This window comes from Pristis pectinata, chromosome 6 (assembly GCF_009764475.1).
Source record: "Pristis pectinata isolate sPriPec2 chromosome 6, sPriPec2.1.pri, whole genome shotgun sequence".
Taxonomy (NCBI): Eukaryota; Metazoa; Chordata; class Chondrichthyes; order Rhinopristiformes; family Pristidae; genus Pristis; species Pristis pectinata.
The window spans coordinates 64,948,831-64,972,390 of NC_067410.1; the positions used below are offsets into that span (position 1 = coordinate 64,948,831).

General features: G+C 41.3%; 1 protein-coding gene across 1 annotated transcript in view; it reads left to right on the plus strand.

Annotated features, from left to right (window-relative positions):
- The first annotated feature begins 397 nt into the window (after positions 1 to 397).
- The window catches only part of LOC127571844 (rho guanine nucleotide exchange factor 4-like), a 56,234-nt gene continuing 33,071 nt past the window's right edge, over positions 398 to 23,560 (plus strand). Inside the window, exons 1-5 of the mRNA XM_052018591.1 lie at positions 398 to 490; positions 5,614 to 5,793; positions 14,610 to 14,842; positions 22,003 to 22,132; positions 22,954 to 23,085. Coding sequence (XP_051874551.1) covers positions 398 to 490; positions 5,614 to 5,793; positions 14,610 to 14,842; positions 22,003 to 22,132; positions 22,954 to 23,085 — 768 coding nt within the window. The remainder of the gene's footprint in view (positions 491 to 5,613; positions 5,794 to 14,609; positions 14,843 to 22,002; positions 22,133 to 22,953; positions 23,086 to 23,560) is intronic.

Here is a 23,560-nt window from a genome sequence, read left to right on the forward strand (position 1 = left end):
CAAGTCATAATATTTTATGGATATCATCATTTTGAGTTAAGTGTGGGGTAAAGTAAAGACATATTGCATTAATAGCATACTTCCACCTTTTTATGGTGGTGATCAAATGTCAGTCCTGAAGCTGAACAGAATGATGAATTTCTTGGTCCAAGTTCTTCATCATCTTCTAAAATGATACAAGAAATAAAACTGATATCAGTATGAGTGCATTCTCAGGTCTTGCTATAAACTTGGTTCTAGAAGATTGTGTTTACTTTGGATGTTAAGGTAACTGCCTTTTATGTTCTTGAAGTTAGGATATGATGAAGAAAAGGATGATTATGTTTTCTACGGTGAATACAGTGAGAGCCAATCTGTCAATGTACCACCTCCACCAAAAACACTTACTGTGGCAGAAATGGAAAAGAAAAATCAACTGAGAACCCATATCATCAATGAGATTCTAAACAGAGAGCGAGACTACGTTAAGAACTTAAAGGACATCTATGAGGTAAGATGCAGGAGGAGGAGGGTGTCTATATTATATTTGGGATGTCCACGTGAATTTTTCTTGCTGCCAAATTTTCTTCGTAATTTGTCATCAAACAGCACTCGAACACAAGGTGAGAGAGGTAAGTTTAAAGGAGATGTGCGGGGCAAGTTTTTTATGCAGTGTTTTTTTTCCCATTTTCAAAGGAGGTTTATTCAGTGATAATAGAATCACATTATTACGATACTTCAATATTGCACAGTTCACATATTTACAGTCAACAGTGCCAAATTAAAACGGTCATCTCTACGCAGAATGTACTCAAGCTCCCATGGTGCCCATTGGTTCTGGAAGGCCCCCAGTGAACCCATGGATACCATGTGCTCCTTCTCCAGGGACACATGGACACAGCCGTAAACCCAGAAGAGGAGCAGGCAATCAGCTCGGGCAGAACCCTTGACTGCCCTCTGCCTGGACCCGTGAATGATCACCTTGGCCAGGCCCAGGAGCAAACCAACCAGGAGATCCAAAGACCGACCCACCCATCTCTGTACCGGGTGACTGAAGGTCAGGAGCGTGCCGTTGAAGTGCAGCCAAAACTTGAAGAGCAGCCCCTTCAGATACTCAAATAGAGGCTGCAACCTCTCACACTCCGTAGATACAAGATGTGGAGAGTGTTGGGTGACTGGAACTCGCCGCCGGGGTGGTGTGGAAACAGACATGAAAGTGGCATTTAAGAAGCAGTTCGACAGATGCATGAACATGCAGGGAATATGGATCATGTGAAGGCAGATAGGTTTAGTTTAATTTGGCATTGTGGTCGGCACAGACATTATGGGCCATAGGGCTGTACTGTTCTATGCTTTATTTTAACACTTCCCTAGAGGTTTTATTAATACAGAATCTAAATGGATAAAGTTTAAAAATAGTTGAAGAAATAGTACAACTCTTGGTGTGCATTACAGCTACGAATCAATGGGGATGAGAGTACAGTTCTGCAGGAAATGACATTTAAGAATAGAGCGATAAAACTTGGACATTTCAAATATGCCAAGATAGTCTGGAATAAATGCAAACACAATGCACTTGGTCAAAGTGGGAAACATTTTTTTATAAGCTGCACCCAGATCTGTTTCTTAATTCAGTAGGTTCCTCAATCAACAATGAAAGAAGCTTTACCAATGTGTGAGTCCAGAGTCCTGGGAATGTGGTTGACCCTTAACTGCTCTCCAAAATGTCCAAGCAACCTGCTTAGTATAAGGGCAATTAGGGATGGGCAATTAATGCTGGCCTAGTCAGTTATGCCCAAATCCCATGAAAGAATAAAAACGGATTTCCATTGTAGATTGTGGCCTGTGCACGCAAAGACACCAGAAGGGACTAAGGAAATTTGTGACATAATGGTGTTTGCATTTATGTCTTTTTGTTGTGTGAAGTGTTAAGGGAGTTTAACTGTGAATTAAATTTGTGTTGCTTAACCTACATTTGTCTGGGCAGGCTAAGCTAAAACTGTCATTCTTTTCATTTCTCAGCTCTTACCTTCACAATTGTGTATATTCACACTACAACAATAAATGAATCTAACATTTTTCAACATTGCTGAATATGACTGTTCAGCAGTGTGTGATTGCAGCCTACAAATTCCCTGACAGGGACATTGCTTTTTAAGTTTGCATGAATAAATGGTTTAAATCATATGTGCAATTCAACCACATAGATTGGTGGTATTGTGGATGGTGTAGAAGATTGCCAAAGGATACAGCGGGATATAGATCAGTTGCAGGTATGGGTGGAGAAATGGCAGATGGAGTTTAATCCGGCCAATTGTGAGGTGTTGCACTTTGGAAAATCAAATGTAAAGGGACAGTACACAGTTAATGGCAGGACCCTTAACGGCGTTAATGTACAGAAGTACAGAAGTATCTTGGGGTCCAAGTCCATAGCTCCCTGAAAGTGGCTGCACAAGTTGATAGTAAAGAAGGTGCATGGCATCAAGTTCAAGAGTCAGGAAGTTATGTTGCAGTTTTATAAAACTCTGGTTAGGCCACATCTGGAGTATTGCATTCAGTTTTGGTCGCCCCATTATAGGAAGGATGTGGAAGCTTTGGAGAGGATGCGGAAGAGGTTTACCAGGATGCTGCCTGGATTAGAGGGCGTGTGCTATAAGGACAGGTTGAACAAACTTGGGATGTCACCATATATTACAAAGAATGGGAGCCTAACATCTGATAAAGAAACATTCTGCAGCAGAGGGAAACTGTGAACAATACGGATTTCTACAAACAGTGCATGATGAAGAGGAAATTGAAAGTCCATGAAGTGGATGAGAGCCAGGCAGAGACAAAAACTATGTTAGAAAATACTGTCCTAACACTTTAAGATTTCATTTAAGGAAGTAACCTTGCTGCTAATTTGAATACCCACTATTTTCCAGTTTCTTACAGAGAGATACTGAGTTAGGCAGGGGTGAAGAAAGTGCCAGCAACATGAGGGGCAGCTGGAAGATCAGAGAGTGAACCTAAATGAGTGGGTTATCAATAGACATCTGCTCAGGTATAAAACTGAATCCCGAAGTGAACTTAATCTGATCTCACCAATCTGAACCCAACTCAAGCCTGATAGTTATAACTTTTTCTAGACCCAGTCTGTCCACCGCTATAAATATAACAATCTTAAACATGCTTTTCATTTACTTGTAATATTAAACAAATCATCCTGACCTGGATAAAGTACAGGCCATCTCCAGGTAACGAACGGGTATCAGTTTTACGGATGTTCAGAAGTCGTTAAGTCAGAAAATACACAAAAATTGGTCAATATGGTAACCACACCTCCACAGTATTGTAATGAATGGCATCAGAAGCACATAGGCTGATAAGAAAGAACAATTATGGAGAGAACTAAAAGTGGAAAGAGGGGGGAAATTAGTTCTGTTATTCTTAGGAACAAACATACAGTATGTATATACATTGGACTTTTGAATTTAATAATATTGTGGGAGCTTGTTTATATTTTAGGGGGTGTCAATAAGTTGGGCATTCATAATCTGGGGATGTTCTGTTCTGAGCTAGGCTAGGACAGAGCACCCTAACCTGACCCAAACCAAACCTGGCACATATAGATTGGTTCTGTCAGACACAGGTCAAGTAGCCAGGCTCCTGTTCTTAATCCCAGGCTGGGACCTGCTCAGAAGCAACACTACTGAAACATGATTATTCTAAGTATGGAATTAACAGGCAGCGATTAAAATGATGGGGTGTAAGTTCTTGTTGCACAGGGAATTACAACATTCCACATGCACCTGACATAGAAGTTGTATCATCAGCCCAAATGCAATTCACAAGTAGCTCGAATTTCCAGAGTGATAGATTTAGTCTGGAAGTTGCCACAATTGTTTTTATCTCTAGAGGTAAATAATTTTCTAGTTCCTACTGAAAAAAAAATCCATACTTTCTTGCCTGAATGGAAAACCAACATCACCAGGACAAATAGTTATAGACCTGCCACACAGCCATATTTTAAGGACAGGTTTTCAAGGGGGAAAGAATTTCTGTCCTTATACCTTGCAAGGTAACGTGACTTAATGACTACTGCCTGTTGGCTCTGACACCCACCATCTTGAAATGAGAAGCTGGTCATGGCACGCATTAACTCCAGCCTCTCACACAACCTTGACCCACTGCATCTGGCCTACTGTCAAAACAGGTCTACGCCAGATACCTTCTCCCTGGCCCTACACTCATCTCTGGAGCATCTAGACAGTAAAGACACCTATGTTAGACTATTGTTTATTGGCTACAGCTCTGCCTTCAATACTATAATTCCAAGCAAACTCATCACCAAACTCCAAGAGCTGGGACTCAACACCTCCCCCTGCAACTGGATCCTTGATTTCCTGACCAACAGACCACAATCAGTAAGGATAGGCAGCAACACCTCCGGCATGATTATTCTCAACACTGGTGCCGAACAAGGCTGTGTCCTCAGCCCCCTCCTCTACTCCCTAGAGACTCATGGCTGTGTGGCCAGATTCTGCTCTAACGCCATCTACAAGTTTGTAGATGATACCACTGTAGTGGGTCGTATCTCAAATAACGATGAGTTGGAGTACAGGAAGGAGATAGAGAGCTTAGTGACATGGTGTCATGACAACAACCTTTCCCTCAATATCAGCAAAACAAAAGAGCTCGTCATTGACTTCAGGAAGGGGGATGGTGCACATACACTTGTCTACATTAACAGTGCTGAGGTTGAGAGCTTCTAGTTCTTAGGAGTAAATATCACCAATAACTTGTCCTGGTCCAACCATGTAGATGCCACGGCCAAGAAAGTTCACCATTGCCTCTACTTCCTTTGGAGGCTAAAGAAATTTGGCATGTCCCCCTTGACACTCACCAACTTTTATTGATGCACCAAAGAAAGCATTCTATCTGGATACATCACGGCTCGGTATGGCAACACCTCTGCCCAGGACCACAAGAAACTGTAGAGTGTTGTGAACACAGCTCAGCACGTCATGGAAACCAGCCTCCCCTCCATGGACTCTGTCTATACTACTCGCTGCCTCAGTAAAGCAGCCAGCATAATCAAAGACCCCACCACTCGATACATTCTCTCTTCTCCCCCCTCCCATCAGGCAGAATATACAAAAGCCTGAAAACATATATCACCAGGCTCAAGGACAGCTTCTATCCTGCTGTTATAAAACTATTGAACAGTTCCCTAGTATGATAAGATGGACTCTTGACCTCACAATCTAATACTCATTATGACCTTGCACCTTATTGCCTACCTGCACTGCACTTTCTCTGTAGCTGTGACACTTTACTCTGCATTCTGTATTGTTTTACCTTGTACTGCCTCAATGCACTGTGAAATGAATTGATCTGTATGAACAAGTTTTTCACTGTACCTCAGTATAAGTGACAATAATAAAGCAAATCCAATTCCAATTGTGCCAAATTTTAATTTGCAACAGGTACAAAAATTAAAGAGCTGGATGCTTACCTGTTCACTGTAACTTTGTGAAGGTCATTAAATTAAACGGTTCATTTAATAATTTATTTGTAAAAATTCACCTGTTTCATTAAGGTCTGATGTGAGATAAGCAATTGTTGGACTCTTGCTGTGTATTTTTACTCCAGGGTTACTACAGGCAATGCAAGAAGAAAACTGAAATGTTCTCAGAGGAAAGGCTGTACACTCTCTTTTGCAACATTGAGGAACTTTATAAATTTCAGAAGAAATTTCTGAAAGTTCTGGAGAAGATGTACAATTCATCACATCCGTACTTGAGTGAGTTTGGCATCTGCTTCCTTGACCACGTGAGTTGTCATTTGGTACTTCCTGCTAACAATGTGCCAACTCTTTCTTCCAAAATAAATCCATAGAGAAACCTTGCTGTTGATAGAGGGCTACAGCGGATCATTACGTGTGTAGAACTTATGAGTCAGAAGAAACCACAAGTCAGAGAGAGGAATTCAGTTTCTTACATAAAGGGAGGACTAACTTCAACTCACTGAATGAATAATGGGACATAGGAAATGGAAATAAGGCATTTAGACTAACAGATCACTTCATTCTTCAGGCCATCTTACAAATTATTCTCAGTTTCATTCAATCTTCCGAGCAATGAGATCCACTCACCAAAAGTAGCTACAGATCTGTACAAATGTCCCTAATCCCTATAAACAAGTGAAACTCTTGTATCAATTCATGGCACAGATTACCTTATTCTTTGTTAACCAGTTATCAAAGGGTACTTTTCTAGCACTATATTTTCCCTTACACTCTTCAGTAAAGATCTGAGAAATGCATTAGCTATCTTTATTATTTTTGAAATGAAAACAATTCTCTTGGCCAATGAATATGTTAATTATGTACTTTATCTCTTGCTCTGTCAAAACTATAATTGATCTCAGATGTTTAGAGGGTTAAAGAATGATAAGAGAGAAATTTACTTGCTCCTTTATGGGAGCATTAAATAATTGTAATATGTTATGTAATGCTGAATTAACCCCATGGACTATAATTGCACTTGGTGCTTTCTTCAAGGTTTGCATACAGTAAATATGGAAATACTCTATGATTTTCAAGTAATGACTGACAATTAACCATGCAGCAATCACCACAGGGCTTCTGCCCTCAAAATGACATTCCCTTGATAACCCAACCTCACCAATGGCTGCCATGATGAGAGAGGCAGCTGGGAAAAAGGATCAAGTCCCCCAGTTTACTTCAGGTGACGTGCTATGTACCAGAGGGGTTAGGAGGCCCTGGGGAGAGGACAGCAGGAGGTTGTGCCCGGCACCCGAGAGCGATAGCCCCAGAAGCACAGGTCAATGCAGAGAATAAAGAATTATTTCACAAGTTATGCCAGGCAGTGAGTTCTGACACTTGAAACTCATCCTCAAGGATTCTGCTTGTAGCAGTAAGATTCACACAAACTTAGGCACACACTCACGTTCTTACCCACCACCACTCACCCCCACCCTACCTGCATTCACAAAACCCATATACACAGCCACCATTTCTGGGAATATCATTGGTTCATTTCAATAAATTGTTTCCTCTTTCTCTTCCACCTCAAATAACTGCACAGAGGGCAATGATGAGGGAGGAGGCTACTTGAGCTCTCAGCACCTCACAAGGCTGGAAGGGATGGTCCTACTTGGAATTGGTGCTCGGGCTCCCCAGGCCCAAGTAGAGGCCAGTGTGGGCTGTTAGTCCAGAATCCAGTAAAGATATCTCCTATTGTCAATCCATTCACCTGGAATCATTGTGCTGTTCATGTGCACGAGCTCATTCCTGCAGAAGCACTATGCACACAACTTGTTTATCCTCATCCATAGTTATTTATCATTGCATACTGTCCTGAGAGTCCGCCTTGTTCACTGTCACACAACCAGTTCCTCCTCGTCGCAGCTCCGCCACCAACACAAGGCGGGGAGAATGAGGAGGGGGTGGAGAGGCAGGCAAGGGAGACCAAGGAAGATGATAAGTGCAGAAGATGAGGGTATTGCATCACTACACCTGACACCACCCCAGTTACTGGCACCAGTGACACAGAAAATAGGTTGGAATGGTGTGTGGTATAGGAAGAGGAATGAGTGGGTTACAGTCAGGAAGCAAGCAGAGGGAGACAAGGGTCCACACACCAGTACTGCCCCATCCGGCTCAGATAAGGACCAGGATAATGAGAGAAGGCTGCTGTGTAATGGACAACTGGTTCATTGTCAGGTCTGCCTGACCCAGTGCAAGAGATGGGAAGAAGCATGGAGGAGTCATTTGACCACCTCTCAAAGGTGGTTGTGCAGAGCCAGGAAAGCACCCCTTCTTATCTAGAGATGGAAGACACTCCCATACAACAATTCCACTCTACAGCATCGATTGGGTCAGGGGGCAGTGGTCAGAAAGGGCCAGTGCAGGTCATTCAGTCTTATGCCTCCATGCAGACTCAGAGTGGTGGTATTAGAGTTCCAGCCTTTGTTACCAGAAGTAGTTTGTCCTTCTGCAGGAACAGAGAGACGACACCTTTTCCATAGAATGAGGAAACAGACTGGTTATCAACATGAACAGAGAGATGGCACCTGTGTGCAGATTGCTATTCTGTAGAAACATTGAGAGCTCACCATGAACTCATCTCTCTAATCCATGAACAGATACCCCATGGGCTCTGAGAGGTCCCCAGTGGGAGTAGATTGTTATTCACCCAGAACAGAGAGATGACTCCCAGGGAAACACTGGAAAATCTGGTAGCTTGGATGTTAATCCGAGTTGGCATGGGTCTGCAGGTTTTAACAATACAAATAACAATCTTGGTGACAGCAGAGATTCAATCCCATTGTAGAGCATGACATTATTGTCCTCTCTCAGGAGCTCAACATTTCTCCTCCACCCCTGGCTCTTGGGAAGTTCACTTGTCTTTGCCCCTAACCACATATCCCAGAACACAGCATTACACGGCAGTTGAAGCTGGTCCATCACTAGCAGGAGCAACTTGTGAACATCCATCTCGGACTGCTGTGTATCCTCTTAGTGAAACAAGGCAGCCAGCAGGCTGCAGTCTCCATCAGGATCAGGGCTGGTGGGACTGCATCATAGTTACAGGCTTTCCAAGCCAAATCAGAAGGCACTTGTGAATGAAGAAGTCATGAAGGTGCTAATGAATAAATAAAGTTCTCAATTTAAGTTTTCTTTTATTCTTATGTTTAGTGTCATGTTAATTAAATTGCCACCTTAAACATAGTTTCACGTAGGGAATTATAGTTCAGAATAACACGAAGTAACACAATCATTTTGCACACACAATTTCATGTTCTCTGATTATTCAGAGGCTTCCTTTCAGAAAATGATTATTTCTTTGAAAAGTTAATTAATAACCAGACTCTAGTGTGCTTTCTTTCTTAATTTCCTACTCACCCACCCTGTCCCACAGCTGCCAACTATTCCCTCCCACTAACTCCCTTTCCAGTTTTCCAGCTGACCCCTTTATTAAATTGGAGCTGACCGCTTCCCCCCCCCACCCCACCCCACCTCCTAATCCCAACCTGCTAATATAAGAACATAAAACAATCTAATATGGATTTACCTGATTTCCTTTGCGCAAAGGAAAGACCATTCCTAGTGCAAGGCCTGTGCAGCATGCCTAATGCCTTGGGCTTTGTAGGATACTGAATAATCCAGCAGCAGGCTATTAAACAAAATGCTTGTTTGCCTTCTGCAAACCAACTTTTAAATGCACATAAATATGTTCTTTTCAGTTTCTAGACATGTGTCTTTGACATGGAATAAAATGTAGTTTTTTAAAATTCATGAAGGAATATTACAAATAATAAGCATATGCCTCTTGTTTCACTCCTCTGCTGTTCAACAGTTAATGTCTAACAAAAGCCAATCTAATCCAATAAATATACTTAGTCAATTAACTTTTATCTCTGCGGATGTTTTGTTTAAAAGCAAGTGTTCTTCATCTGGAACTAGAGGCAACAAGAGGAAATGTACTTTACACAGCGAGCTTGTGATGTGGAATGTACTACATCAAAAGCTGGTGCAAGCAAGTATTATAGTAATCTTCAGAGGAAATTACATAAATACTTTGAGATAGTTGCAGAGCCTTGGGGAAAGAGGAGGGAATGGTACTAATTGGAATACTCTTCCACATGGAGATAACAGATTTTCTGTACTATATTATGCATTTTGATAATGTATATTATTGTTAATACTATGTCGAGTTCCAGCGTTACTCACACAAAAGTAAACTTGTCATTGTCCTTGCTTCAGTGGAATCATTTATAAGTTAACAATTTGCTACAGATGTTCTCTGCTGTAATATGAAACAGCATTGACTGTGAACAGATAAAATATATACAGTATATGTGTGTATGCATTACATACTTTGCAAGTTTACAGAATCCTGCAGAACACATCCCATCAATATCCTGTGAATGTTACAAATTAAGTTTTAGGAGACGTTTCCTCTTCTTGCAGTTTAAGAATATTCTATAAGCAGATTTTGTTCCAGCTCTTCAGAACCTATACTTTTCCAATTATCAATCCTCAGTAGACATGTGCAACCCTAAAATTAACGACTACTTTAATTATAGTAAACTGTTTATCTAATTAATCACTGCTATTATACATGTAGTATGGGTGAAGAACTCAAGAGCAGGAAAAGGCATGACATGGGTGGTCAATCTATGTTTGTATGGTTTTAGGCAAAGTTTGATGCATAAACGTACAGAATGAAACATTGTGTTATATCTGTTGTTTTTGCCATTGTTTGTAGGTCATGAAGAGAGGAAAGGTAACTTTGGAACGGTACAGGAATGGGGGATTAAGACTGTTTTCATTAAGAGTGGAATGTGATCACTGGATCTTTGATGGCTTGGACAGAAATGGGCTCTCCACATAGTGTCTTCTCTCACCCTCCTCTTCCTTCTTGTCCTTCTTTGCAACAGTTGAGCCTGCATGACAGTGAGTTTATGCAGTGTACAGCACACTTGAGACACGAAATTTGGAGGCATGCTCCACTGTAAACTGCAAGGCTTCTTCAAAGTGATCCAGGCCACAGAAGTAGTCTGCTCTGTCAGAATGTGGACAGCACCATGGCTTTCACGGCAGACACCATTACATACATAAGTTGCACACAAGAGTCGAAAGTCATGTGTTGGGGATACCCCTTGTCACTCATCTGCCACTCTTTGCTTTGGTATGGTTTAGACAGGACACCCCATGCCTGCTTCCTGGACACTGGGAAATGACCATTATGATGGGTCATGCATGCCAAACATTCAGTAAGTGGAAGTCCTTGTGTTTGCGATAGATCTCAGCGTTCACATGTATCCCTTCATACCAATGTGATTGCAGAGCATGACTGGGAAGCCCAGAATCCTTGCAAGGTTGTGTGCTCACTTCACCAATGCTCTTTTCTGGGAGAGAGTGAGTGAATTCTATACTCTGGGAGTACAGTTCTTGTGACCTCTATTATGCAACAACGTACTGTAAGCTTTGAAATGTTGTATTGTGCTCCCCTCCCCCCCACTTTAGCCTGAAGTACCCTAGTACACCATGTGAACCACCACAAAGTGGTTCTGGCCCTGATCTATTGTGGAAGACATTGCTGCAATATGTAGCATGTTCCTGACGACTCCTCTTTACTGAAGGATTCATCTCATGAAATACCGCTCATTGAGAATTGTTCCCTGTATGCCTTTGGTGGATGTGGCTGAAGGACTTCCCCCTCCACTTCCTCCACCCTGTTCGTGTGCCCTCTCCTCGTTCTCCTCATCGTGCTGCACTCCTGAGAGAATGATAACCAAAGCAACCATCTCTGGGAACAACTGGGCTTTGCTGAAGCCTTGAACCCTTGCAACGAGGTCTGGAAATGTGAATGATACCAACACTCCAGAAGGCAATCAGCAACTCACTCCATAAGCAATAATCTGATCAGCTACTTACATAGGATGTGTCAGTGTCCTTCTTGATGCTAAACACTAAGCACTCTGCATGATATATGTTGTCTGCTGGATCAATCAGGTTCAATTTGACAACACAGCTATCAAACTGACATTGTACATAGATTAACATCACAATTCACCTGTTGAGCATGCTTCTTATGTGCAAGAGTGTCCCCTGTTTTAGTGTCCTTCTCAATAAAGTGGTGGGCACAATCCATTCTACAAAATGCTCATGCTTTCATTGCATGCCAATTACAACTCCTGCAGTGACCAAATGGCATGTGCTGCACAACCAATTTTTTACTGCCAACTTGTTCAGTCTACTCACTTGTGGAAGTTCCCTTGATGAATACAGGCTGTACCCAGGTACCAAATTGGTTCTGTTTTTACAAACATCCGTGTCAATTTTGTCCATAAGTCAGAAAATACATAAAAATCACATAAAACAGATAATAAAGAACAATTTCTAAAAGTGGAGAGAGAAGAAACTAGGTTTGACTTTAATAACATTATGGGAACTTGTTCATACATAGAGGGAGTCCATAAGTCAGGCACTTGTAACCCAGGGACAGTCTGTTATGAGAAGTCCAGAATGCACTTCATCGCTCTGCATGAAAGAAAATGAATCAGACAGTTTTTTCAAATAATCTTTGCACTACAGCTTGCAAATTTCAGACTTGGGCATTCTTCATAGGGAGTGAATGATATATACCCTAAAATTGCTGGAAAAGTTCAAAAATTCTGATACTATTAATGCATAAAAATAATTTGCAATTTGTATTAAGAGAAAAGGCCCAATGTGGAACTGTGAATTACCACAGACTGCTGGATAATTTGTATTGCATAACCTTAGCGTCAGAAAAATGCAAGCTTCTCATCAAATTTAGAGGTTTCCTAATTTTTTCCATTACCTTTTCTTTGTCCCCTTACCAGTCTCTCTTAACTCAATCCTTCTTTCTATCTCTAATACACTTCCTGCAACAAGTTTAATTCTAATTCTCCCTGCTTGCTTTTGCATCATTTCTCCATTTCTTTCCATAACCTTGGATTCTATTGAATAAGGAGGTGGACTCTTGGACCCAATATTCATCAGCTATGATCTGCCCTGTTGATGTCACAGCCGTGTAATCCTCTCAGACTTCTGCATATTGCCACACATAAGAATAACAAAATCTGAAAAACAATCCAATGCTCAGCATCTGCTATGAAACAGGAATGCTATCTCTGAACTAAATGCTCTGCCTGCAGTGCTATGTGCAAATTGCCAAATAAATACACATAAAAGCTGAATAAAATTAACACCAAATGCAAAAATAAAAAAAATCTTTTATTTTGCTTCAGCCAATGCAGACATTATTGATGAATTCCTGTCATTAAATAAGTCATTTTTTTTATTCCTTCAGCATGGGCAGGGTTAATTTTTTACTATTACTGCCCCAAATGATAAACCAAAACTCGGTCCAATACCCATTGTAGCATCTGGCAAATGTTTTAATGTGATGCACTTTGCCTGTTTAACACCAATATAACAAAGATAAAAATTACACCTGACATCCATCTCTTTTAAAACAAACTTTGTAGAAAGAAATACGGGAAGAATCTTTGCCCCAGACTCCTATTGCAGCAGTAGCAAGCTTGAGAAAGCAGCCAGAATATCCTCCAGCAATACACACAAAAAGCGGGAGGAACTCAGCAGGTCATGATACATCTGTGGAGGGAAATAAACAGTTGATGTTTCAGGCTGAGACCCTTCATCAGGACTCCTCAGAATATCCTCCAGATTGGGAATTTATAGGTGAATTGAGTAAAAGATGTTCATGAATTTTAAGAACCACTGCACGAACTGTTAGGTGTAGCTGCTAGAAGTAGTGTCCTGCCTCAGCTTAATCACATTTAGCTGCAAGTCATTTGATGCAGCCAACATTTCCCTTCTGAGTCTTTGGTGAAGACAGAAAGGAGTCAATTACTGAGATGTTGGGATGGAGATAGAAAGGAAAAAAATGCTTTATATTCAGATGGTTGGTTGGATTCTAATGGATGTCTTTGGATGATAATGTTATGAAAATAATTTTACATAAGATGCCAATATAAAAGAGTGGTTTAACCTTGAATGATTACACATAGAACAGCCTTAAACTCCAGCCTGAGATACTTGTAACCTAGGACTTTCTTTAAAACTGTCATCAGGAGCTCCCATCATTCAAGAGCTGTCCATTGAATGTTGTTGTGTAGATAAACAAGGGGTGATATTCACAGGAGCAGGAAACATGGTGCAGGATGCAAATTAAAAAGGGGTTAATGCGATGACTGTTAAAGTCATTGAAAGATTTTGGTCCATGATGTGAAAGATTGCTTTTGTAATTAAAATCAGCTTTAAACTTAATCATCAATTCTCCCATTTTATTCCGTGCCAATTTTCATCTTACCCAGAGCAGGCTGGTAAGATGAAAGTTACATGTGAAACAGTCTGCCCAACCGAACTTTTGGGCTATGCTTAATTTAGTTGGTTGGAACTGCAGCTGAAAATAGACAGGGGTCTAACTCTTCCATGCAAATCGGATTAGTTTGAAATTATTAGAATTGCCAAGGCTATTACTGTTCAAGTGGGGATTTTTGACCACCACCACTAAATGTATTCAAACATTGGCCACCACTTGCTTTTAAATTCAGTTCAATTGCTTTGAATTCAACCAATATAATTTAATCAAGAAACAAAAACAAAAGCAAATAAAACTTCAGATGCTGGAAATCTGAAATAAAGACAGCAAATGCTGGAATAAGTCAACATTTCTGATCTGCGACCTTTCATCAGAACTTCAAATTAAGGATTGAAGATCCAAAACTAATTGTTTCTCTTCCCGCAGATGCTGCCTGGACAGTTGAGGTTTTCCAATAAAATCTTATATGTGTTTCAAACTGTGTCTTGAACTACATTCTGAAAGAGGGTACTGCTTCAGTATTAAAGTTTGATGAGAAAGATCATATTCCACTAGTCATTAAGGATCTGAATATGTTCATCAGTCATAATAATATCACAATGTGGAGTTAGCTTTGTGGTGTATATAAGATTGTGCTTTGCTTTCACTTTCATTTATTTCAACACCAGTGACAAGTGCAAATGGAGTGGAGTTCCCCTGTAATTGTGCCTTATCTCTGTTCATTGCTCATTTCTTACCTTCCAGCATCAAAATTTCCTGATCTACTCTGAATACTGCAACAACCACCCCAATGCTACAGCTGAACTCTCAAAACTCACCAACATGCAAGACTATGCTTTATTTTTTGAGGCCTGCCGACTGCACCAGCACATGACCAACCTCCCACTGAATGCCTTTCTGATAATGCCAGTGCAGAAGATCTGTAAATATCCATTACAGCTGTTGGAACTTCAAAAGGCCACCATCCCCTGCCACAGGTAAGTACCAGAACACCACACAGTCTTATTACCACAGGAGCCAAAATCCCATAGAATGGGTCACAATTAAATCTAACAATTAGATTTTTGAATCACTTTCTCTGACACCATTGAAAGTATTCTTACTGTTATTAATACCACACAACACTACAATTGGAATTGATTATTGGTTATTATTTTCATTGTGCCAAGATACAGTGAAAAGCTTTTGTTTGTGTGCCATCCAGACAGATCAAGTCATACATAAGTACATCAAGGTAGTGAAAATGAAAACAGAATGCAGAAGATAATGCTGTAGTTACAGAGAAAGTGCAGAGCCCATAGACAAATAAAGTGCAAGGCCCACGATGAGGTAAATTGGGAGATCAAGAGTACATGTATTAGCGTATGAGAGGTCCGTTCAAGAGTCTGATGACAGTGGGATAGAAGCTGTCCTTGATAACACCAGATAATGCTTCTAAAAAGCCTAAGATTTTCCACATTTTTCTGATCAGCAATTTCTTGAATGCAGCCTTCCTGTTAAGAAGTTGCAGAGAGAGGGATATGGGAGAGCTTCACGTCAGCTCATTCTTATTAAGCTTGAAGCACTTAGCTCAATAGATAGGTTACCAGCTTGGGACACAGATTAACTGTTTAATAAGAGTTCTTTTGATCAGTGACTCTAACTGCTGTCTAGGTAACTGAGTAAGAAACATATTGCCTTGCCATGTGGTTCTACCCTTGAAGTGAGAGAAAATCTCATTGAACCAGTTACTCAACCAAATATTCATTAGAATGCCTTTGTGAATGCTTGCAATAAAGCAATGCAGGCACATCCTATCATTATAGGCCAGCTACAATCAGCAGCTGGAGATCAGTATCAAAGGCAAACATAACATTTAATTGCATGACTGGGAAAATTTATGCTATTTTAAATGACCTCAGGTGACCATTCAAACTCTGTTACTTGTATCTTTACTTGCACCAATTGTTTTCACCCATCAGGTGTTTGCTGGCCTATATTAATTGTCTTAAAACTATTTCTGGCTGTTGTCTCATCCGTCACTTAAGTCATATTTTGGGCTCAAATCAGGGGTATGGTATTTAAGTGCTTAAACTATAATTTGCATTTATATGGTGCTTTTAGTTGAGCAAAGCATCCTGAACCAGTTTGACAAGAGTACCACCAAACATATGTGTATGGTCATACTAGGAGATATTACGGCTGCTGAAAATATGTTTGGTCAAAGAGATTCAGCAACAACAACAAAAAATTTGATTTCTAAGTCACCATCGAGGTGACAGAAACTGTCCCAAGGACTTAAAAAGGACAAGATTTTTTTTATATCAAAGTGTTAGTTAACTAGGAACCAATGTAGATCTTTGAGTACTACCTACGGGGCGATAGGTGAAAAGGATGCAAGTTAGGATAAGGTAGAAGGGTCTTGAATAGCAGAGAATAGAATGAGGGAGCTCACATACTAATGCATTGGAAGAGTCGTGTTGGGAGTCAATAAGACACAGGGAAGATTTTCAGGGGCAGATGAAGTGAGAAAGGAGCAGACTCAGCCAGAATTATGGAGTTGACAATAGAGAACTTTACTGACGATGTCAAGGTGTGTTCCATGCATCATTTCAGGATCAGGTGTGACACAAAGGTTGTGAATGGTGTAGTTTGGTTTCTGAGAGATGCTGGGGAGGGGGATGAAGACAGTAGCTTTGGTTCTCCCAATATTTAATGAGAGGAAATATTTGTTCATCCAGACTGAGATATAACGCAAGTTGTTTGATAATGTGGTGAGATCAGGTGAAAGTGGTGATGAGGTCACGGGATGGTGTGGTGGGGTCACGGGGAGGTGGTGGTGAGGTCACAGGAGGTGGTGGTGAGGTCAGGGTAGCTGGTGGTGAGGTCAGGGGGAGCTGGTGATGAGGTCACACGGCAGTGGTGCTGAGCTCATGGGCAGGTGGTGGTGAGGTCAGGGGAGCTGGTGGTGAGGTCGCACGGCGGTGGTGGTGAGGTCATGGGGAGGTGATGGTGAGGTCATGGGGCAATGGTGAGAAGGTGGAGCTGGATGCTGTCAGCATACATGTGAAAACTCACACTTCGTTTCAAGATGATGCTACCAATGAAGCATCATGTGATAAGAAAAGGAAGGGGACTGAAGACTGAACCTTGGTGGATTAGGTAGATTAGGGTAAGGTGTAAAAACAACAGGGTTGTTGTCGTAGGTGACTTCAACTTCCCTAATATTGATTGCGACCTCCTTAGGGCAAAAAATTTAGATGGGGCAGAATTTGTTCCAGGAGGGTTTCTTAAATCAGTATGTGGATAGTCCAACGAGAGGAGGGGCCATACTGGACCTGGTGTTTGTTAATGAGCCTTGCCAGGTGACTGACCTTTCAGTGGGAGAACAGTTAGGTAACAGTGACCACAACTCTTTAAGTTTTAAGAGAGCTTTAGGTAAGGATAAGTATGCACCTTGCAGGAGAGTATTAAATTGGAGCAGGACAAATTATGAGAGTATTAGGCAGAAACTAGGGAGAGTTAATTGGGAACAGATGTTTTTGGGCAAGACCACATCTGACTTGTGGAGGGTGTTTAAAGACCAACTGCACAGAGTACAGGATGGGTATGTTCCAGTAAGAAGGAAGAACAAGGATGGCATGGGAAGGGAACCTTGGATGTCGAGAGAGGTGGTGAATTTAGTCAAGACAAAAAAGGAAGCATATGTAAGGTTTAGGAAGCTAAAATCAAACAGGGTCCTCAAGGATTATGAAGAAGCTAGTAAAGAACTCAAGAGGGGAATTAGGAGAGCCAGGAGGGGCCATGAAAATTCTTTGGCAACCAGGATTAAGGAGAATCCTAAGGCATTCTATGCATACATCAAGAGCAAGAGGATAACTAGGGAGAGGGTAGGACCACTCAAGGATAAAGGAGGGGACATATGCTTGGAGGTGGAGGATATGAGCTAGGTCATAAATGAGTACTTTGCATCAGTATTTACTAAGGAGAAGGACATGGAGGACAGGGAGATCAGTCTGCAGCATGCTAATAGGCTAGAGCATTTTGAGATAAAGAAGGAGGTAGTGCTGGGTCTCTTAAAGAACATTAAGGTGGATGTCTCCAGGGCCTAATGGGATATACACCAGGTTATTGAGAGAGGCAAGAGAGGAGACTGCTGGGGCCTTGTCCAAGAACTCCATATCCTCTCTAGCCACAGGTGAGGTCCCGGAGGACTGGCAAGTAGCTAATGTTCTGTTATTCAAAAAAGGAAATAAGGATAATCCTGGAAACTATAGACCAGTGAGTCTCATGTCAGTGGTAGGGAAGCTATTGGAGACGATTCTTAGGGATAGGATTTATGAGCATTTGGAAAACAATGACCTAATTAGGGACAGTCAGCATGGCTTTGTGTGGGTCTAGTCACGTCTTACTGACTTGATTGAACTTTTCAAAGAGGTGACAAAGGTGATTAATGAAGGAAGAGTCATGGAAGTTATGTCCCCTTTGACTCTCACCAACTTCTATCGATGCACGATAGAAAGCATCCTATCTGGAAGGTAACACGGCTTTGTATTGCAACTGCTCTGCCCAGGACTGCAAGAAACTGCAGAGAGTTGTGGACACAGCCTAGCGCATCACAGCCACCAGCCTCCCCTCCTTGGACTCTGTCTTTACCTCTCGCTGTCTTGGTGAACCTGTAAAAGTCGACCCACGCTCTGTAATAAATCAGACAACAACAGAACCAAGGAGTGTACAAAAAGTCCTTTATTGTTTAACGCTAGCGGGAGTGGGGGTACATGGAAGAGCAAACAACCAGTGCTGCTTTTCGCTGCACGTGGCCTGACTCAAGGAATACAGGGTGCTAACAAACTTAAATACATTTTCTCCGGTGGGTGTCCACCTACTGCACTGGCATACCCATATTTGGGTATGCTTGACCAGCTCATGCAACCATTGGTCCCAGACAGGTTAACACATCTTTCACAGACAGTCACAAACAACCCTGTTCTTGTGGCCTTGAAGCTCAGCGTAGCTGATAATTTGTTGCTAAACTTCACAAGCAGGTTCAAGCTGCTTACCAACAGAGAGACAGAGACTGAGTAACCCTTTGTTCACCAGAGCTCCCTTCCCATTATCTTCTACAAAGCAGCCAGCATAATCAAAGACCCCACCCACCCGGGACATTCTCTCTTCTCTCCTCTTCCATCAGGTAGAAGATACAGGGGCCTGAGGGCACGTACCACCAGACTTAAGGACAGCTTCTATCTGACTGTGATAAGACTATTGTACGGTTCCCTTATATGATAAGATGGACTCTGACCTCACGATCTACCTTGTTGTGACCTTCCACCTTATTGCACTGCACTTTCTCTGTAGCTGTGACACTTTACTCTGTACTGTTATTGTTTTTACCTGTAATACATCAATGCACTCTGTACTACCTCAACGCACTCTGTACTAACTGAATGTAACAGCACTGTGTAATGAATTGATCTGTACGATCGGTATGCAAGGACAGGTTTTTCAGTGTACCTTGGTACAGGTGACAATAATAAACCAATACCAATGTTGTCTTCATGGAATTTAGTAAGGCATTTGACAAGGTCCCTCATGGGAGGCTCATGCAGAAGATTAAGATGCATGGGATCCACGGTAACTTGGCCATTTGGATTCAGAATTGGCTTACCCATAGAAGACAAGGGAAAGTGGTCAATGGGACTTACTCTGGCTGGAGGTCTGTGACTAGTGGTGTTCTGCAGGGATTCGTACTGGGACCTCTGCTATTTGTGAGATATATAAATGACCTGGATAAAAATGTAGATGGGTGGGCTAGTAAGTTTGCAGATGATACAAAGATTGGTGGTGTTGTGGATAGTGTAAAAGATTGCCAAAGGGTACAGCGGGATATAGATCAATTGCAAATATGGACAGAGAAATAACAGATGGAGTTTAATCTGGCCAATTGTTAGGTGTTGTACTTTGGGAGATCAAATGTAAAGGGAAAGTACACTGTAAATGGCAAGAACTTTAACAGTGTTGATGTACAGAGGGATCTTGGGATCCAAGTCTATAACTCCCTGAAAGTGGCTGCACAGGTTGATTGGGTGGTAAAGAAGGCATATGGCATGCTTGCATTTAATAGACGAGGCATTGAGTTCAAGAGTCAGGAAGTTATGTTGCAGCTTTAGAAAACTCTAATTAGGCTGCATCTGGAGTATTGCATTCAGTTCTGGTTGCCCCATTATTGGAAGGATGTGGAAGCTTTAGAAAGGGTGCAGATGAGATTTACCAGGATGCTGCCTGGATTAGAGGGTGGGTGCTATAAGGAGAGGTTGGATAAACTTGGGTTGTTTTGTCTGGAATGGCGGAGACTGAGAGGAGACCTGATGGAAATTTATAAGGTTATGAGAGGCATAGTTAGACAAGCAGTATTTTTCTCCCAGGGTCAAAATGTCTAATACTAGAGGGCATGCATTTAAGGTGAGAGGGGGGTAAGCTCAAAGGAAATGTGCAGGGCAAGTTTTTTTTTACACAGAAAGTGGTGGGTGCCTGGTGTGCGCTGCCAGGGGTGGTGGTGGAGGCAAATACGATAGAGGTGTTTAAGAGGCTCTTAGATATGCACGTGAATGTGCAGGGAATGGAGGGATATGGACACTGTGTAGGCAGAAGGGATTAGTTACGTTAGGCATTTAATTACTAGTTTAATTGGTTTGGCACAACATCATGGGCCGAAGGGCCTGTTCCTGTGCTATCCTGTTCTGTGTTCTATGTTTTATGACAGTGGTGTAGGCTTGGGAAGAGAAGAAATAGCAAACAATTTTCTGGCTAGAACGCGGATAGATAAGAATGAAGCACTGTGATTATGGTGTCACACAGCTGGAAAATGGAGGAGAAACACTGGGGTCAACAGTATGCTCAAATACATGAAGGACCAGAGGAGGTTAAGAATGACAAGAAATGGTAGATTTTATCACAATTACTTAGTAATTTTGATAACAGTGGCTTTGGTGTTGTAATGGGGCTAGAAATCTTGTTAAGACTTTTAGTGCACTGAGCAGTTTGTTTTACTAAATCCCAAAGACAGAATCCCCATTCTTAAGTCCCAATACAAAGGAAAATGCTATCCATTTGCCATAGATACTAAGCTGAAAGCAATTATTATTAAAACTATACTATTCTAGATTCCAGTGATTCAGTTAAAATGTTTAAATCTGTCGCAATACGACAACCAATTTACAATGTCACATCTTGATAGAGGCGGGCTTTCTTAACAATATTGAGGGACAGTATTAGCAGTCATTTGAACTAGTATGGATTTGTTTAATGCAAACACTGCCTAACTTTTTGAAGTAACGGAGAAATGCAGTTGATGTGACAACCATGGACTTCCAAAAGGTACCACATAATAGAAGCTCTCAAGATTTAATACCCTAGAATAAAAGGTGTTGAGGCAGCGTACTTAGAAAATTGTCCAGCTAACAGAGAACAGAAAGTAGTAGTGAAAGGTCTATTTGTACTGGAGGGAATTGTACAGCGGAGTTACCCCCAGGGTCAATTGTATGACCACTGCATCTCTTAATATATATTACTCACTTGGACTTGCAACCTGTACAGGGCACAGTTTCCCAATTGGTAGATGCCACAAAACTTGGAGGTGTAGTGAACTGTGAATATGTTAGTAATCAAGGAACAAAAACAGAGAGTGTTGGAAACAGTCAGCAGATCGGAGAAAAGACAGAGATATTGCTTTGTTCCTTTGTCAGAGATTTTGACTTGAAATTTTGACACGTGGGGTCAAGAGGTGCACTCAGTATTAAGGCAGATATTTTTACAAAGTTAATGTTTAAGGAAACAGGCAGGACTGATTTATCTGAATGGACATGCCCAAAGCAACTCATAGTCTCTCAGACTAGTATGAGGCTCCTAATGTGCAATGTCCTGAGAACCTAATGGCCATTGCAGATGCAGATCTGGATTCTATAGTTTGCTTTTCCCAATTTAGAGTATGGCATCCTTCCAGCTCATAATAGGAGCATGCTTCCTGTCTGTCACCTCGGAGTCTTAAGTACCTGAGAAGAACGACCATTATATTCCTGTTTTAATGTTTATGCTTTAATCCTATATTTATATTAAGTATTTATATGGTGTGCTAACTGGCATTTTTTCATTCATGGAGGGATGCCAAAAACGTGGAAGCTGCTACGATTGCCATGAAGAATATCGCCAATGTGATTAATGAGCGCAAAAGACGAGTCGAAAACCTTGAAAAAATTCCAAGGTGGCAAAGTAAAATTTTAAATTGGAAGGTATTCTCTAGGCTTTTCTGTTCAGCATCCACTTCTCTGTTGATTTCCAGTTATGCAGATCATGCAGATGTGCTTTGGTCTAAATGTCCTATGTAAAGCAAGTTGTTACATATCAGGACGGAACTCCACTAACACAGCATCTCAAGAAACAAGTGCAGATCAGATAATAAGCTTTTACATTATTTCTCCATATTTCCTTACAACATATAAGGAAGCTTGAGGTTGTTCCCATCAAATCCATATCTGCTTATGACATGTTGTCCCATTGTGTCTCAGCTGGCTCCCAGACCAATCCCTTTCCCCACTAATTTTCCCTGTAACATAGTCTCCCCACCTACCATTCACCTACACATGAGTGGAATTTACAGTAGCTAATTAACCTGCCAACCCACTCGTCTTTGGGATGTGGGAGGAAACCAGAGCACCCAGGGAAAACCCATGCGATCACTGAGAGAATATGCAAATTCTACACAGCACCGGAGGTCAGGTTTGAACCCAGGCCGCTGGAGCTGTGCAGAAGCAGCTCTACTCACTATGCCATTTGTGTGCTGCCCTGTTGAAACACATTGCCTCACCTTTACATCAAAGTTCTGTGCTAGCAACCAACCCTGTTGGTCATATGTGCTTGAGTTCAGACCCTGTCACCTTCCAAAATGTAGCTCCTTAGGCATGTAGATAATTCAAAACCTTTCTCTTTATATCTTCAGTTATGTAATTTACATTTGGTTAAGACTTGCAGCCGCTTCTCTCTCTGCTTCTAAATGTAGAACTGATGTGTCATTTGCCAAAGTTTAAGGTGAACAATCACTTTTTTTGGTTAGGGTGAAGATCTTTTGGATCGTAGTACTGAGCTTATTCAAAGTGGTGACTTAATTGTGATCATGAAACCACAAGGCAAGAGCAAGGAAATGGTACTTTTCCTCTTCGATCATCAAGCAGTCTTATGTAAGAAGGTAATATCACAGCCAGGCTCTCATCATTACATAAAATACACTTCTACTATTGATGCCATTCATAAAAAATAGTGTCCAGGAGATTATAGAATTCTGTTATACTGGGGACTCACATATAGCAAGACGTGTCTCAGAATTTTGCAATTTATATTTCCCATTTTAGCTTGCATGTTATTTTATTTGCTTTACCACAGTAAAAAAATATACAGTTCTACAGTGAAGCTTTCTCTTAAGTGATAGATACTAGTAAACAGAGGTTAGGACACGCTGTCTCCAGAAGTATGCCAATATTTGCAGAAAATACCCACAAAGATTGGTTTAAAGTTCACTGATTTGGATGGAAACTAGCCCCGGTGATGTAAAGAGGTAAAATAACATTATTGTTGGTTGATCACTCCAACATCAAAAGGCAATGCTTCCTCCAAATTCATGTATAGTTAACAGGACATTAGGAATGGTGGAGGAAGAGGGTTTG